We start from the raw sequence: 17,486 nt of genomic DNA, 5'->3' as shown, positions 1-17,486 counted from the left end.
ACTGCGCCACCGAGGTCGATTGATCATATGCTAATACTTAAGAATTTCATGCGAAAAGCATTCTTATAGATGGGACTTTAAATTTCAAAACCCTTATCATTAATCGATGAGAAATTCCTGAACTCTAAACAGTGGGATATTAAAATGGCTGATGATAATGCCAAAATCCACGGTTTAGTGAGGTTTTTTATTTTTTATTTTTTTCATATAAAAGTGAGTTAATTTATTTCCTAAGAGTAGTTACCAACTTCTGAAACTTAAGTATACTTAATACTTACAACGAACTTACTTATTACTAACTTAGCGAACTTAAATGTGTTTTGACGTGTCTTTTGACCAGTGTCCCCTCTCGCGCCAGCTCCAGCCGGTTTATAAGTGAATTTGATTGATTGCATTACAAATACCTTACACATACACGAAGCTAATCTATTTATAAATTTTACCAAAACAAAATAAATTAGAAATAGTTATAGATCGAATATGATGAAACTGAATGATATAAAGGAAATGATCGCATTTCCTTTATATCATTCAGTTTCATCATATTTATTCAGTTCGATGTAACCTTGCAAGAGCGTGCAACCGCTATACGTTTGATTGCTCAAGTAAGCACGACATGCAAAGGTTCAATGCATGCTCAAGGCTCTAGGATTTCTGAAGGAGGTAGTCCGTTTAGCGCACCACTTGGAATCGCACCGATTCGAACGACACCGTTTATCGCACCAATACTTTTCAAATGCGATTCGAAGAATTGTAAATAAATTCTTATGAAGGTTCAATTCTTATATAGTGTTTCTTTAAAACCAATAAACCTTACTAATAATTATTTAGCTCTTGGATGAATATATATTTCAATTGCATCTGAAAAAAAATACAGGTACGCAAAAATGGTGCGCTAAACGGAATACCTCTTCTCAAGTCCAGCTGTATTATTGTTGGTTTAATCAGAAAATCTAGTCGATGTCGTAACTTCGCGCTATAAACGCTATTTGCATTTCGAAATTCCAAGTACAGTCAACCGCATGTGAAGTCACTGTATATATATGTTTCTGCATGGAATGAAACTCTATGCAATGGTAATAGGGGCGATTTTGCATTGGGAGCAAAAATGGGGGGGTGTTTAGGTTTAACTTACCCTTTGCCTGTAATAGTTGTTGTGTTTTTTATACACACACATCACCACAATTATTTAAAAATTTCTTAGGTATCTTCATTGATGGTATCTATAACTACAATATATATTATTGTATAGGTAAAAAGTAACGTTACGCTTATTAATTCCACTGAATTCGAACAATTAATTGATAGAGTAATTTTATATTGATAGAAAGAAAACTGGTATCGAATTGTCGCTTGAACCCGTAAAGTTTGAACTTTGTTTTGTTATTAATAAAAAATATACATTATATAAGACATTTATATTAAATACTTTTTGGAAATAGGCGGACATACCACATTTTATAAAGATAATTAGTTAGGGTAAGTTTTGGTCCAGAGAAATAACGTCAAAACAACTTTGACGTAGGTCCGTGATAAAGTATAACAATACCTATAAATATACGTCGTACCATGGTTCCTGACGTCATGACGAGTTTTCCGACATACACAAACACTTTCTATTTCAATTTCCAAGAAAAGTTTCCTCAACCAATTTCAGTGTTGATGCGAACGTAACACGCAATGGTTATGCCAATTTCCCGCAGTGTATGAAATGTCGTAAGGGTCATTTCGAAATGATATTTCTTTGTATATCACACAGCGCATGCGTCAACGAGTGTACAACCCCTGTTTTACAATATGGCGTCGGTCGCCAAAAGTTAAGCACGCACCCTCTATTTACATTCGCGTTCGAAATTATTTTTCTTAGTCATAGTGATAAATTAGATACCTATATAAATTGTAGTCAAAATAGACTGAAATTCTCTAGCTTATTATTTAAATTCGCTATAGTTTTGTGTTAATTTGTGTTTGATATTGGTGACGCACTGCGAACAGATGTGTTTGATTGTGTATCGTAACGTGTAGTGGGACGTAAATCTAACGACGTTAAACTTTGCACGTCAATTATATAATTTATTAAAATAAAACATCTTTATTTATGTGCATAAATTAAAGATCTACAGATTTATCAATAGTGGCTAGTAATTTAAAAATAATAATAACAGTAAAATAAATATTTGAACAAGCTGAAAAAAAAGTAGTTCGGTATTTAAAAACGTTCCCGCGTTTTTCGATTGTCATTCACGGAGCAGTCACCACAACTTCCAAGCTGCGTCGCTCGAGAGTATCGCCGGCGGCTCTGCTGCTGGGTACAAGGCCAGTCTCTGGCCTCATCGAACCAGTGAGGAGCCCTGAAGAGCCAGCGTTGGACGTCGCTCAAGATAAAGCCTACTGGGGCAGCGTCGCTACTGCGATGTCGAGTAATATTTTATTCTATTGTTTGGTCATTCTATAAAACATAAAACCGCTCATTTTTCAACAATAAGGGTAATTTTAAATGGCGCATTTTTTAGCGTATTCTTAAAAAAGGTGTGCAATATTTTATATCGTGTAGGTCTTTTAAGAAGATGGTAACTGAAAAGTTATTTTTTCAGAATTGAAAATAAGACGTGGGCCGTTCACATAGGTCAGATCTTTATATAATGTCAAAGGTCAAATTTGTACGTATTGGATGGAAATTTTGAACTATGACATTTCGTGAATTGCAAATTGTTATGTGCTTACACGTGTTATCAAATGTCTCACCAATCATAGCAAATTGATCAATTTTGCTGGCAGTTGCTTAAATTGAACAGTAAACACTTGCACGTTTGCTCTATTTCAGCTTTTATTTATGAAAGTAAATATATATATACGTGTATACCCCAAGGCCCATCTCCTTAAAATAATAACTATATGAGTAATAAACTTTCACAACATGAAAAATGCCAGAGCCTTGGGAAATTTGCTGTTTCTCACGCCTCTACTCAAATTTCGTGAAGAATTAATAAAAGTTGGTAAAAAATAGAAACTTATGTCCGTCAAGAGACTGTTCCGTAAGTATATTTTATTAAAGCTAAACAAAATAGTATTCTTCATAATCTTTTTGACAAAACCCTATCGGATATGAATATGATTAACTTGTCGCTTAGCAACAACTCATAAACATCGTGATAAAATGTATGCAATGTGACGGGGGGCAATAAAAATTGTGATAGTAATTGAAAAATATCGTAGGATTATTTTTATTTAAACAATATAGGTCACGATGAATTACACTACTTTTTATAAAAAAAAAATACACAAGCGGGTTCCGGTGCAATTATTATTTAAAGAACTTTAATTTAAGAGGCTCCTGAAAACCTGCAAGTCTTAAGAGGACAGAAACTTTTAATGGCTTGTTCAGTGCCTGATGGGGATGAAACTGCACTTAATCACGCTCAAGGCAACCCCGCATTGCAGACTGGACTGTAATCTAGGGATTAACGCGAACTCGCCAGTTTATCTATGAAATGCACTGCAGTTTATGGATATAATGACGTCACTAAACTTGTGCATCACGATGAACGGAGTTTGTAATCTAGGGATTAGTAGTGGAATTTACTATGGTTTCTCTCAAGTTCGTAGGATTTTGGTTTATAAAAATGCCATAATTTTACTATTGAAATACAAGTCTATTGAAATTTCGGGATAAATAGCACCCTATTTTATCTAAATATGCCCAGTAGATTTCGCGTGATTGATTAACAAACATCCTCTTGTCACAGACATACAATCAAACTTTCCCATACATAAAACTAGCTGCGCCCTGGAGCTTCGCACCCGTGGGAATTTCGGGATAAAATGTACCCTATGTGTTATTTTAGGTTATATTCTACCCGTGTAGCAAATTTTATAACAATTCGTCCGTAGATTTCGCATGAAAGAGTAACAAACATGCATACACATACATCGTCACAAAATTAGTAGGAATTATTAAGATGTCATATAGTCAGAACCTCTTCATATGTCGTATATTTTTGTTCGAAGTCACAATCATAATCACAATCTCAATATATAGGTAACAATTTATTTCGATACGTCATTCATCTAAATTTGTTAAGGCATTTAGGAGATTAGATTTGACCAAAAGTTTAGCAGTTGACCAACAAATCCTTGACGTGAACAAGACACTGAATCTTTCAAAGGAAAATTAATGATCTTCTCATGCGTCTGACAGTGATTTATGAAACTGAAGAATCGATCGCGACGCGTGAAGACCTTCAAAAATTGATTGCAAATTCGAGAGACAAGTTATTGTCAAAGAAAAGGAGAACATGGTCATACGTCTCATTGTAAGAATATTTTTTGCTGAAAGTACAGTGAAACTTAATAAAAATTATCTGTCGATAAAGAAAAGAAGTAGGGGAGGGCCGAAGAAGAGAGGGATGGAGTATGTAAGGCTGAAAAGGAAGTAACAGATCAGTTAACATCAGAAAGGGAGAAGTGGAGGAGACTGACATGTTGTACCGACCACACAATAAAGTAGGATAAGCGTAGGCGGATAATGATGAAGTTTTTTCGAAATATTTCAATGGTAGTGATGATAATAGATCAGATCTAATCGTATTGGAAAATTTGGTGTAGGTCGGTTTAATAGGTTTGTACCAATTTTTTTTAGGTTATTTCGATACAAACTTCCAATTCACGGACCTCTTTCCATAATTTTGTCATAAGGCAAGATTTTCTTAAAACTAATTTCTCAAAGTGATCGTGTCTAATTGAATTTGTTAGTAAAATGTATTCCAACATCTCCACCGTCCTTCGTCGGGATGCGGCAGGATCTTAACCTTTGCTAACGGAATTATTAATTTTCATCTCGTGGAAGGTTACCTCCCAGTTGCCAACCAAGAGTATACAAAAATACCTATTAATTTTTTACCCATAAAAGTTTGACATAAAAGTTTTCTTTTGTGTATGAACGTGAACCTTTTTTTTTAAGTGAACCTAACCTAACCTACCGTGAACTAATTATTTTCTTCCACTGTATGATAGAATGCGATAAGGATTCTTATTTAATCTATACTTCGTATACTTTTATGGATACTTATTTTTTACTTTATTTATGAACTAGTGTTCCGTCCCGGCTTCGCTCGGGTAAAACCAGAATAAATTATATACGCTTAAACCTTCACACTATCTATTGAAAAACCGTACAAAAATCCGTCCGGCAATAGTTTTATACAAACAGATGCGGCCAGGGGACTTCCTTTTATAATATGTAATGATTTATGTATACACCTTAAAAGTGTAAATATATAACTTACAAATATGAAACTAAATACAAAGGTACTATTTATTTCTATATATAGAAATATCTTCCACTTTATTTTCGTTGGTTACAAAATAATCTTCTACAGAGATAGCAACTGATTTTGTGAAATGAACTTTATCAGGACATTGCGACACGATTATGAAATGTAGGCTGAAGTCAGATTAGCTGTTCGTGATTTATGTTACCTTACAGATAGGTTTGGTTCTTGTAATATTGCAATGTATGCTGATACAGGTGTTGCAACTTTAATTTGAAGTAGATATCATCTTTCTTTATGTTTTAAGAACCACACTCTTATTGATATAGAAATATAGATAAAATCTCTGGATTTTTTTTAAATTCACTTATCGTCTTGGAGAGGGAAGTAATTTTGTAGTTTGTACCGACTGAGCAGGAGGACTTTTAGCTTCTAATAGATACGCTTCGAGGAATAATTAGCATGCGCATCATTAGATACGCTTCATAATAGATGCGTTTAAAAAGAATACCTGAGTCCGCATCTACCCGCTATTCGGATCAAATTTATCTCTCTCTCATTCTAATCTTAAGTTTTTAATCGGTTACTTCCGACGCCGCTGAGCTTCGGAGTACAGAATCCGCTATTCTGATCAAACCGAACATAAATTAGTGGGATTGTATGTTCGGTTTAATCAATGATAGAGTGAGTGTGAGAAATGGAAAATCTATTTCAACATTAGCATAACTACGCACAGTTTAGCCTCTAACCTGGAGCCCGGTTGCAGCATTTACGGCTGTGAACAAGTTGAGACAATGGATGTACAATAGCAACACAGTTTATCCGATAGTTCTCTGGTGCTATGTTACGAAATTCCTTGACCTGATGACTAAGATTATAACTACAAGTTTGCTCACTTCTCGTGTGGCGATTAATGTGTAATTAATTGTATTTATTTGTTTTAAATATTGTTTCGGGAGTGAAAGAAATATATAGAATGTGCTACTGCTTCTCCCGCGCAGTTTGTAAAAGGGAAAAGGCTACAAATATGAGGAAACCAAACTATATAAACACATCAACCTACCCAAATTCATTGCAAACTCACCACTATTACCACGCCATTGAGGTTCATGCAGAGTAACTTAATGTGCTGTTGACTGTACATAAAAGTAAATCTTACAAATTATTTCATGTAGAGCGAGATTTTATAACATACTTACTTTATCAATAACTAAACATTTTGATAGACCGTCATCTCATGCCTCTTCTACGATCGATACCAAACATCAAATGTTATCTCATTTTTGCGTTTATCTACCTTTTTTCTATAATTCTTTAAGTGCAATCAGACAATATTTTAATTATTGGATTCTTGACTAAAGAACAAATAATCAGCTGAAAATACCTATTATAACTTTTGGTATTTTTAGATCTGAACGAACAGTGTGCCTAAACATTTTGTCTCGTAAAAAAGTCTGTGAAAATTTTCTGACAGCAGTATTGAAGTACCCATTGATTATATTTAAGAAATAATATTGGTCTATTTCCAACGCTGCACTTTAATTTATACATTACTGAAATCAGACACGCAATGATTTCCGTTGCAGAGGTACACATCTGTAACCGCCATTTGTCTTACCTCAGGAAAACTAAACAAGCTGTAATGTGGCAAATTCGTCCAAATGACACATTCGCCCACGCTGGTTACGACACGTTATGAGTTTTATAGGCCATTAGGTTCTTACGCTCACTACTTGTGGCGATGGCGAAGAGGACGCTAAACGTATGTTTCAATTTAGGAAAGTAATTGAGGTTTTCTTCGTGTGAGCGTCATTCGTATCCAGAAGGAAACATCGTTTTTATTGTCGAGATACTTAGTCATAACAATAGTAATAATATGCTGGTGACGGATTTTTTCTAGGCCATGTATCTGACGTACTCTCTCATCTTCGTGTTTTATACGCGGTTGTGACGCCATGAAGCCCATAATTATTGCCAATAGTGTGTATGTGACTACCGGATGTTATGTCATGTCAGATGCCTTAGGCGACTTGAATTAAACATGACACCAGTATTAGCAATATAACACACTTGATAATAAAAAGATTGCTATATTTATCTGAAAAAGTGAAAGTGTTTAATTTTCTTACACGACGACTTCGGGAGAACATTTCTTTAGATAATCTCATATTTGATATTGAAAATTTAACAACAAAATGTTTTTGTCACAGCGACGAGCGGATCGGGGAGCGGGCCGGGCGGGGGCGATGCGCGGCGCGGGGGAGATGTCACGCCGCACGCGCAGCCTCAGAGGAGGCTCATCAAAGTTGACTTCGATAATCTTGAGGTAAGTAGACCTGGTTTTGTACTAAAGGTCTAAAGGCCCCATAAAACCTATTAATTAAAACAGACACTATATAAAGTTTTCTGTTTTCTGAAGAAAAAGCGTTTTGACCTAAAAGGATAGGTATTATAAAACTATGAATATTATTGGCATATGTTAAGACTATGTCATGGACTCTCATGTTTATGTAGCAAACACATCATAGATTGACAACTTACGTTTTTCTGATACATCTATAATATCATTTCTCTAAAGAACGTTCCTGTACTGTAGCACATACATTTCCTTCTGCTACCGTACTAGTTAGTTATCCCTAACTACTTAAATAACCCTAGTAAATATGTCTTCTCACTAGATATATAGAAAAATCTCAAAGAAACAACTAATAAAAAACCACAAACCTGCGTCGTGAACCGGCGAGCGTGCTCTCCGTAACGATTACCTATCCACCTTTATTAGCTCGGTATCGGCAAAAAATAAATTGGTTCTTTGAACTGTTAGGTCTTGTGTACACGAGTAAACGATAAAGTCGAACTAGCTTATCTACTTCTTCACAAGTCTTAGTAGAATGCGTGCTGATCATAGACAAACAGGCTTTAGTAGATAAAAATGCTTCATGCCGCATCACTTCACCCGTGACATACCTAGCAGTAAAACTCCAAACAGTTCCATCTTCATCGATCTTGCTCCCTTATTTGGTACATATTATAAGGTCCTTTATTTGGTACATATTATAAGTACCTACTTTCTTTTTTTCTTTCCTTTTCCTTTTTACGTTTCTATTTTGCCTTCTATTAAGTTATTAATCAGATTATCATGTCATACAAGGTGGCCAAACATTTTTCCACGCCTCTAACCCAAAACTTTTAATAACGTTTATTTTTTCGTTTCGTGTTTCGTTCGTTCCAAACTCTAACATTTTAATACTTTACTAATACACTATAAATTTTATTGGCATAAGTAATATGAAAGTCAGTAGGTACTCTAGCTCGGTATTATACTTTTTATAATGTGCACAAGGCTTTATAACAGTAGTCGTAAAGTAGCCGATATAAAGAGTATTGACAGAATACAATATACAATAACGACATAATATTTTCTATTTATTCATGCGTTAAATAAGCATGTCACAACATCATTGAAATATTGTTATTAAGTGGCCAACCAGTGTTGTTGTAAACATAATAAAGTTAATGCAGATAAAAGTCCGAACAGAAAAGAGGCTGGTCGTTTAATTAAATAATAATAAATCTACAAAAATCTAAAACTATCATCATCATATCAAAAATTATATTTAAAAAAAATACTTTGGATGAAAAAAAATTCTTTTGGGATTTCTTCTCGTCAGTGGTCGTTGCGAAACTTGAAGCTCTTTATAAACTTAATAGCTCTGATAAATATTGTTTACGATTCTCATCTCTTCATGGATGGGATGTGAAGCCGCGAAGCCCGGTGCGTAAAAGCGTAAAAAAACGTAAAATTTTAAAGGTATGGCTGTGATTTTACAATTGCAATTGAAATGCAATTGTTGCATATCAGCTGCCTAGGCTGTGTCCCTTAGTCGCCTCGTACAACATCCACGGTAGAATATGGAGTGGTTAATTTCTGAATGCTTTGACAACCCGCATCAAAATCCGTTGCGTAGTTTTAAAAATCTAAGTGTGGTGGTGAGAAGCGACTTCTATACTATGTAATGAAATCATATGATTTTTTTACTTTTTTTTACAAACACACGCATATATGCACCACACAGTCATCAGAATTTTTTTACTGTAACAAAAGCCTTTTTAAAACCGAAGTCGCGCACGCACTAGAGTTTTCAACTTATGCAACACACTGGGTTCTAGTGAACATAAAACCGTGAAAACCTCACCTCGAATGAAAACTTGAAAACCCTTTGACACGCTTTGTGTATGTACGGGGCAAAGTTCTATTCGACGTCCATGATCAAAGCGAAAAATGACGAAGATTTTCCGTTCTATTTTTGATTTTTTAAATTATAAATGTTTTCTTTTTTTTATTTTTTAATGAAATTAATAAATTGATTGCGCAACCAGTGCGTTAAGATGTTTGGATTTCTGTAGAATTCTCTTCCTTCGTAGAAATTTCATAACCGAAAATTTACCGATGGCAATGAAATTTTACACATAACCTCTTTTGCCGTTTTCTATAGAAGGACTTAAATAATCTGGCATACAATGCACTACTATATAATTATTTTAGCTGTTCATCGACAATAATATTCATCTTAATGAAATAATTAAACAAAAACCTAGGCCGTTATTTGTTTTCTTTAGCAAAAGTATATAGAGAGCTATGGGCCATTTCACAGCAATGGAATAACAGAGGCATCTATAAAAATGAAAATAATACATCAGTAGAACTTAGATAAACCAGTATCTCTGGAACTAGACTAGATACCTATACAGTTCGTAACGCGACAGTCTAAATACTCGTCAATTAAAATACCACGAACAGACAACGGTATTCGACATCCTTCATAAACAGTTACACTTGTACAAACAAGACAGACACACTTTAGGTGAAGGATGAGTCAAACTTGTGTAAAATGATACGGACCTAAAAACCTTTTTCACTGAATTTTAGGTGTATAAATTTCATCACATTATAAAACGCTTTTGTCATGAGAGAGAAGCCAAGCTAAATTTAATACTTCGAGACGAAAGATAGGCTGAATCCTGCATTTAACAACTTAACTACCTACATTTAACATTGTTTCTCATGAAATCCCGAATCTAGTTTACTTCGGATACTATGAAAATAAAACTGCAGATTCATCAAGTCAGTATCCCTCCTGCCCCCGTTAAGATGTCCACAAATGGCTAGGATATGTACAAGCTAGATAAAGTAAAATTTATCTTTTTCTTATTTAGATTCAGCCAAGAGATCCGAGTTACTTAGCTTAAGTATATTATTATATTATATGCATAATAACATTTGCAAAACCATACATATACTTATCGCTCGCATAGGTCACCTCATAGGAAACGGGCCTCAAAGAAAAAGCCCATTGAATCAGACATGCAACGTACCGGTTTTGGTTCCCATTGTCGTATCTCGCACGTCTTAAATCACATCACTGCAATAATTAACTTTATCACCTTCCATATAAGGTTCAAAAGTCATTGCAATGTTTTCTGCCTACTCTAATTCTTCGTGTATGCCTGAAAGTAGGGCAAACTTTAGTTACCGGCATGCATAAAGCTGCGGTTGCAATGAAAAGAGCCCCCAGGCGATACGTAAAGCGTGTTCTAAGAAATAGCTTTCAAACATGTGTTTATTATGAAGAGAGACATGATTCTCTCATGTCTTTATTAATATCACTAGGTATTACCCGTGAACGTGAAAGTCATTAATATAATAATTTATGACTTTCAGTAAGTCTTTTCTTAAAAGTATTTTTTTCTAAATATCGGAAAAAATTTTTTAATATTAGTTAACAAAGTTAATACCTCTGAAATATTTTGCTTTTTGTGTCACCCTGCCACGACGAACGAACGTAAACAAAATTACGCTATGGCGAACTGCTACACAGGCGCATCCCATCCTTCACTTGATAATTTGTGGCGATCTGCCAAAACGGTGACCACGTACCGCCTTGTCTGGCTTCATGCCAGCTCATTACTAAACAAGATTATACTTCCATTCTTCAGCGGAACAGCTTCTTGTATGGAATTTTCATATAGGTAGCTACAGAATGATTTGAAGTTGGAACGACGACGTGGACAATATTTTCTTTTTTAAATATTTCCTGCCAGAATAGAATAGTGTCTAAACCGGAGTACCGGTTTAGACACTATTCTATTCTGGCAGGAAATCTTTGTGCACATTATAAAAGGTATAATACTGCCACGATGAACGAACGTAAACAAAATTACGCTATGGCGAACTGCTACACAGGCGCATCCCATCCTTCACTTGATAATTTGTGGCGATCTGCCAAAACGGTGACCACGTACCGCCTTGTCTGGCTTCATGCCAGCTCATTACTAAACAAGATTATACTTCCATTCTTCAGCGGAACAGCTTCTTGTATGGAATTTTCATATAGGTAGCTACAGAATGATTTGAAGTTGGAACGACGACGTGGACAATATTTTCTTTTTCTTTTTTAAATATTTCCTGCCAGAATAGAATAGTGTCTAAACCGGAGTACCGGTTTAGACACTATTCTATTCTATGCATTACGTTTCTTTAAGTGTAAATGTAAATGTAAATTTAGGTACCTTTTCTATTTATTATCAAGCAAACTTGTTCGTTCATGTTTAACCGGTTACTTTAAAGGTAGTACCTACCTAGCTTTTTATTGATAGTGTAGATAATATCAATAAGAAAAAAGTATTACCTATTAATATCAATATTGCATTAGTTTGCTATTAAAACACTCCAAAGTTAGCTTCAAACATAAAGTTGCATAAATAAGCGGCTCTTGAAGCAAAGACAGGTTATATTGTCTTTCACCTGCAATTTGTGCAGTGTTATGCAACGCCGTGCACTCCCTTCCACGCTGTCATTCGGGGCCCATTCCCTAGCTTTCACCATCACGGCCTCCAACCTTTAAGGTCAGTTCTCTTCAATACGAACATATCGCGTGTTCTCTCATAATGTACCTACCTACTTATGAAAATGCCGCGCAGTGTCATCAAAATTAGGAGATTATTGGTAAGTTTTAGTGCAACGAAGCTCAAGATAAAATCATTAATCTCTGTATAATAGACCCTGCAGCACAGAATTAATAAATTCTGTAAACTAAGCTCGGCAGTTACGGGTCGATATTTAGAAAAAATAAACTCAATTTTTTATCCTATTTAGCACTTCTTTTAGCTCACAACCCTACATACGTAGAATCAACAGCAGATCAAGCTATCCAAATTAATTGATTTCATCATTCATTCTACTAATACCGCGGCATAATTAAAATAGAGTAAATTCATACTTACTTTTGACTCTACATTTGATAATAATTAAGTAAGGATTTCTTTAACTAAATAGTCTATGACATTATGTGATAGTTTCGGCTTTTTGCGATGAAAGTCCGAATGATCCGAGTGATCGATCCAACTAGAGCTGACAGTAAATAAACTAAGCTCGACTGCTCGACAAAAACCGAGTGATGCAATTTTATTACCAGCTGCACTTATTGAAATTCCTTTCGTGGAATTCGCGTTTTGCACGAACTCCGCGATTTGTGTTTAGCAATTTTATTTGAAAATGTTTAAATCATTATTATCATAATGTCTTTATGTCGAAGTCTAAATCATATAATGAAGTACAATTTGGACTTGGTCAACATTACCAACAAATGTTAACTCCATTTTTTTATCATAAGAAAACAGTGGAGAAAAAGTAGATAGGTACTTACTTATTTATATTAATATTTATCTTTTATCACAGTCGTAAAATCACTATGGATGGACTTAACGGACTAAGCATCTATCAGTCGAACTTTGGGTCATGCAGTGATATTTTGGAAAATTTTGATTAAAAAGTGTTAAATATCTATAATATATAATTTTCAAAACAAATTACACACACAATAAACACATTTTTACTTAGTTACTCCGCTATATATGTGCTCCCAAAACGAAACAGCCGAACACGTCTAAGTATTCTGCGCGTAATATTTTTATATCTACATGCGCATTCATTTTTTAACAAATCAAAATATCTTGTTACAGGACGACGAGGATGAAGAAGATACAGAAACATGTGCCAGCCCTGAAGTCCTCGCGCCCCAACCCTTCCCAAGGCATACAGCGCCACAACAAGCCCCCAAACCCTGGAAAAGAACTGGTGAGTAACCTTCCAGAGGATCCTTTAGATCGTAAACACAAACTCATACTAGCCTTGCCTTTTCAGATTGTAATGACAGTTCATAAAGAAGAAGGAATGCAGACAAACGTTATAGCTAAGATTATAAATGATATAAACTGGTAGTCGTTAAAAGTAATTAAGGAAGTTTTGAAATGTAGCATAACTAGTAGACTGAAGAATGTTACGATATTATATTAGATATTTTTATGAATAGGTACATATTAAAATGTAGGGTTACATTATTTAACACTAATTGAAATCATTGTGAACAACTACGAAAACTCAAAAACAAACAAGCGGTACGACAAAACTTTTTGATTCGAAAATTCGTCCGTGAAATAAGTATTTTTATGGATTACTCAAAATGTACAACATCGAAAAATTAAAACACTTTTTACAAAAAGTTAACAAGAAGGTAGCGACTAATTGTGGTCTGAAGATTCATCTGTAACCTACTGATCAGTCCACACTGTCCTCTCCCTCATGCACCCAATTGGCGGTCCTGCAGAAGAGGCCCCCCGAGCCCCGCCTCGCACCAGGATATCACACGACGAATACCACCAATTCTGCGACGAGACCCTCGAATGTATGACAGCATGTACTAGCATGATGTCACGCTTATTTTGCCGTGTTTAAATTTTAGATCTTTGTTTGGCTTTTCATCTCACAAAATTTATGTACTTACTCAACGATTTCCCAACTGTTCTAAAAATTATTATTCAATTTCAAAATTTTAATACCTACTTAGATTTTAAGGCTGTAAATGTCAATGTTAATTTAAGTACAACTTACAAGGGATTTCGTGCAACCTAATTCGTTATTCCAATAAAAAATTTTGCACAATGAATTTGTTGCAGTTACATACTTACTTATAGCAGTTATAAACTTATGACATAGTTACTACAACACACTAAGTACAGTGTTATTAAATATGGTTACACCTCTGTCTCAATATTATACACATTTTACTTTTTCACCGTATTCATAATGTTCTGTAAGAAATTTCAATTCCAAAACACCATAATTTACTTTTGTATCATTCACCACTATGCCCACATTCATTGATTACGTTTGCTCTAAGAACCTGTTTTTTTTTCTAGAAAAACATATAACGTTTAGCTTTTATTGTATTAAATATGGATGTATGTTTATTTTTATTAATAATATTTTATCTTTTGATATCGTTATAAATGTTAAAATTTCTTAGTAAACGTACTGATATCTATAATCAAGAATAGGTAACAATGTTGCGTGTGTACTATTCATCCTTTTAAGCAGTTCAAATGTGCTAATGATTCTATCGCTCATATTTACCTACCATTTTTCATTTCATTTAGAGCATCTAGTTTTGTGAATTGTATTCTAATTTCTCTTAGTTTCAAAACCATCGTCGTTGTCAAAGTGCTTTCTATCTGTTTTCGCTACTATCACAACACTTAGATCATTAATATCATGATTAATATTTTCAGCTTACGACTTAGCCACCCAGTGTCCATCCCGGCGAGCCTCTATGAGGAGGCACACAGTTACGCACGCGGCCTGCCCGCCCACCGACGGCGCTCATTCATTGCCACACTCCAGGTAAGTCCTGGGTTCGATTCCAGGCCGAAACTTGGCCCAGTAGATGTGCCTACGCATATATTGGTGTGCATAAATGTACAGATAGGACAGGTACAGTAAGATTTACATAACTATGATAAAGAATAGATATTTGCTCTAGTTGATGTCATCAGCTTCCTATAAAGATAGTGTCAAATTATTTATTTAGTTTTGCAGTTACTGTGACATTGGACAAATTCTATATAGACACAGAGTGCAACAAAGATGATAATTAACGTGGGTGAGATTGCCATTGAAATTCTAAATGACAGAATATTAAAATGGACCAAAATGGATAATCTATTTTAATCCTAATTGATTTTTGAACTAATTTTCTTTCATTACTTCGACATAAAACTGCCACATTATGATGTAATTTATCCCTCAGGCCAGGGTCCCGCGCGTCCTGCGCCGGCGCAGCGTCGCTCGCCAGCAGCGACGCCGACGCGCAACTCGGAGAACTGTCATGGTCGAGGAGCTCACTGCAGGATGAGCTCATCAAGTCGGTTAGTGGCAGTCCCAACGGCTCGCATGTGAGTAGCTAGTAGACTAGACTGAGAGAAACGAAAACAAAATGCTATCTTCTATCTCGAATGAAATATGAGAGGTGTAAGTGAATTCATGTGTTAGTAATGAAATGTAACAAGATTTTCCCCTAGAATGGAAGTTAATTAATTTCGTAAAGCAGTGGTGTTCTGTATGTCATGTCGGTGGATTGTAGATTTTTTTGTGCTAAGTAGGTAGTAGTAGTATTCCTAGTAAGTTGTGTATAGAGGTAGTGTAGATTTTAACTAAACGTAGTCACCACATCAAAAAGAAGTAGTCCCAATGCATGCACCGACTTCTACAATTTCAAATCTCGTAGGTATATTCTCCACAAAACAATAGATTTAGCACCTATTCATTACAGATGGCTAATCCTTTCATCATTCTTCAATTCTCACATCATCAATGTAATTCCAGAAACAATGGCAAGACGCCATAATGTCTGACGATCGGCTGTCGCTGACTTTGGAGGAGATCGTTCACATTAGGTCGGTGCTTACCAAGGCGGAGCTGGAGGTGTTGCCAGTCGAGGGCAGGGTTAAAGAAGACGTGGAGAAGAGACGGGTAAGGGAGGAATGAAAATTATTACTTCTTTTTCAAGCAATTTCTTGAGTGTTGTTCGTGGAGTTTCCCAAGGAGTTATCCTTGGACCCGCAACTTTGTCCTGTGTTAGTATAAAACTCTCATATTTGATTTCTCCAGATTTATATTGATTATTATTTTGTAGGTATGCTTCCTATGTTTGAAGACGAGATTTGGAATTTTCGGGCCTTGGGGCCAGAAATGTAAATTGTGCAAAAAGACTGTCTGTCAAAAGTGTTGTTCAAAGGTGAGTTTCATATACCTAATGTTACTATAAAATTACTTTGAGGTGTTTCAACTTCAACGTTGATTATGGTAAAAAAAATTCATCTTCATTTCCTTTCTCAACATAAGTAAGAAAGCGGACGATAACATATAGAAATAATTATTCGCTAGGGAATTCTCTAAAAAGGCATTATTGAATGAGCCAAATTTGTGAAATGCGATTTAGTATAAGTAAAGCAACAACGGTTTAAACCTGTGTAATAACACACTAATCATCATTATTATAAATTTTAGCCAGTAGTGTCTCACTGCTGGAATTATGCCCCTGTCCTGTCACCAATATTATCTGTCGTAGCGCTCTGCTTCTTTATCCTCGCCAGCCAGCAGAAACAGAGGATATAAATAAGTACCTAAATAAAAATGTTTCTAATGACAATTTTGTTATAGATGCGTATTCCAACGGAGCACTTCGCACATGTGCCCGTGGTGCTGCTGAGCCCGTCGCTGCTGCCGTCGCCGGAGGACGAGGCGCAGTCGTCGTTCCCGAGGAGTCTCATGTCAAGGCTGGTCTCGCCTGAACACTCGGTAATTATAAGCTTTCTATAGACGTATTCTTAGCTAGATTAAAACAGACGCTAAGACTAGCCGAGTCTAGGTATTGAAATTAAAATGAAATGTACCTAATGATACGACTCAAGGTAAAAATACCCTAAATGACTAGAAATTGAGGGAAGGTAGCATGCTATATACTTACTCTACTATATGCCGATAACTTTTGAAACCTTGAAAGTAGACCTGATTACCTAGGAGATTGATCACTTAAGGAGCCCCAACATTAACTTGAAGATTTATTATGTTGGATTACGAGCCAGATCCCATCTAAATGATACTCGACATTTGTACTTCTAAACTCATCGCAAACATTTTATATTTGTCGACAATAAGAAAAGAAGATTTGGGACCAAACTTGGCACTTTATTAACTACATACCTAATATATATTAAGTATGTATGGCCCCATCGGTGGCCGCCATCAGGTCATCCTGGGTGCAGGGCACAGGGGGCAGGATAACAGGTGCTTCTACTAAGGTAGACGCGTCTCAAACA

The 17,486-nt window shown here is 35.5% G+C and overlaps 1 protein-coding gene across 5 annotated transcripts in view; it reads left to right on the top strand.

Moving 5' to 3' along the window:
- spir (spire) overlaps positions 1-17,486 on the top strand; it is a 167,671-nt gene that overhangs the window by 145,434 nt on the left and 4,751 nt on the right. For 3 of the 5 annotated variants that reach the window (XM_053747696.1, XM_053747708.1, XM_053747678.1), the window contains 8 exons: positions 7,481-7,596; positions 13,293-13,407; positions 13,937-14,014; positions 14,898-15,009; positions 15,416-15,560; positions 15,991-16,137; positions 16,301-16,402; positions 16,828-16,965. In XM_053747696.1, coding sequence (XP_053603671.1) covers positions 7,481-7,596; positions 13,293-13,407; positions 13,937-14,014; positions 14,898-15,009; positions 15,416-15,560; positions 15,991-16,137; positions 16,301-16,402; positions 16,828-16,965 — 953 coding nt within the window. The remainder of the gene's footprint in view (positions 1-7,480; positions 7,597-13,292; positions 13,408-13,936; positions 14,015-14,897; positions 15,010-15,415; positions 15,561-15,990; positions 16,138-16,300; positions 16,403-16,827; positions 16,966-17,486) is intronic. The other 2 variants (XM_053747686.1, XM_053747718.2) reach the window with 2 other exon arrangements.

Source organism: Plodia interpunctella, chromosome 1, assembly GCF_027563975.2.
Source record: "Plodia interpunctella isolate USDA-ARS_2022_Savannah chromosome 1, ilPloInte3.2, whole genome shotgun sequence".
NCBI lineage: Eukaryota > Metazoa > Arthropoda > Insecta > Lepidoptera > Pyralidae > Plodia > Plodia interpunctella.
This window is presented reverse-complemented; position numbering and strand designations above follow the sequence as displayed.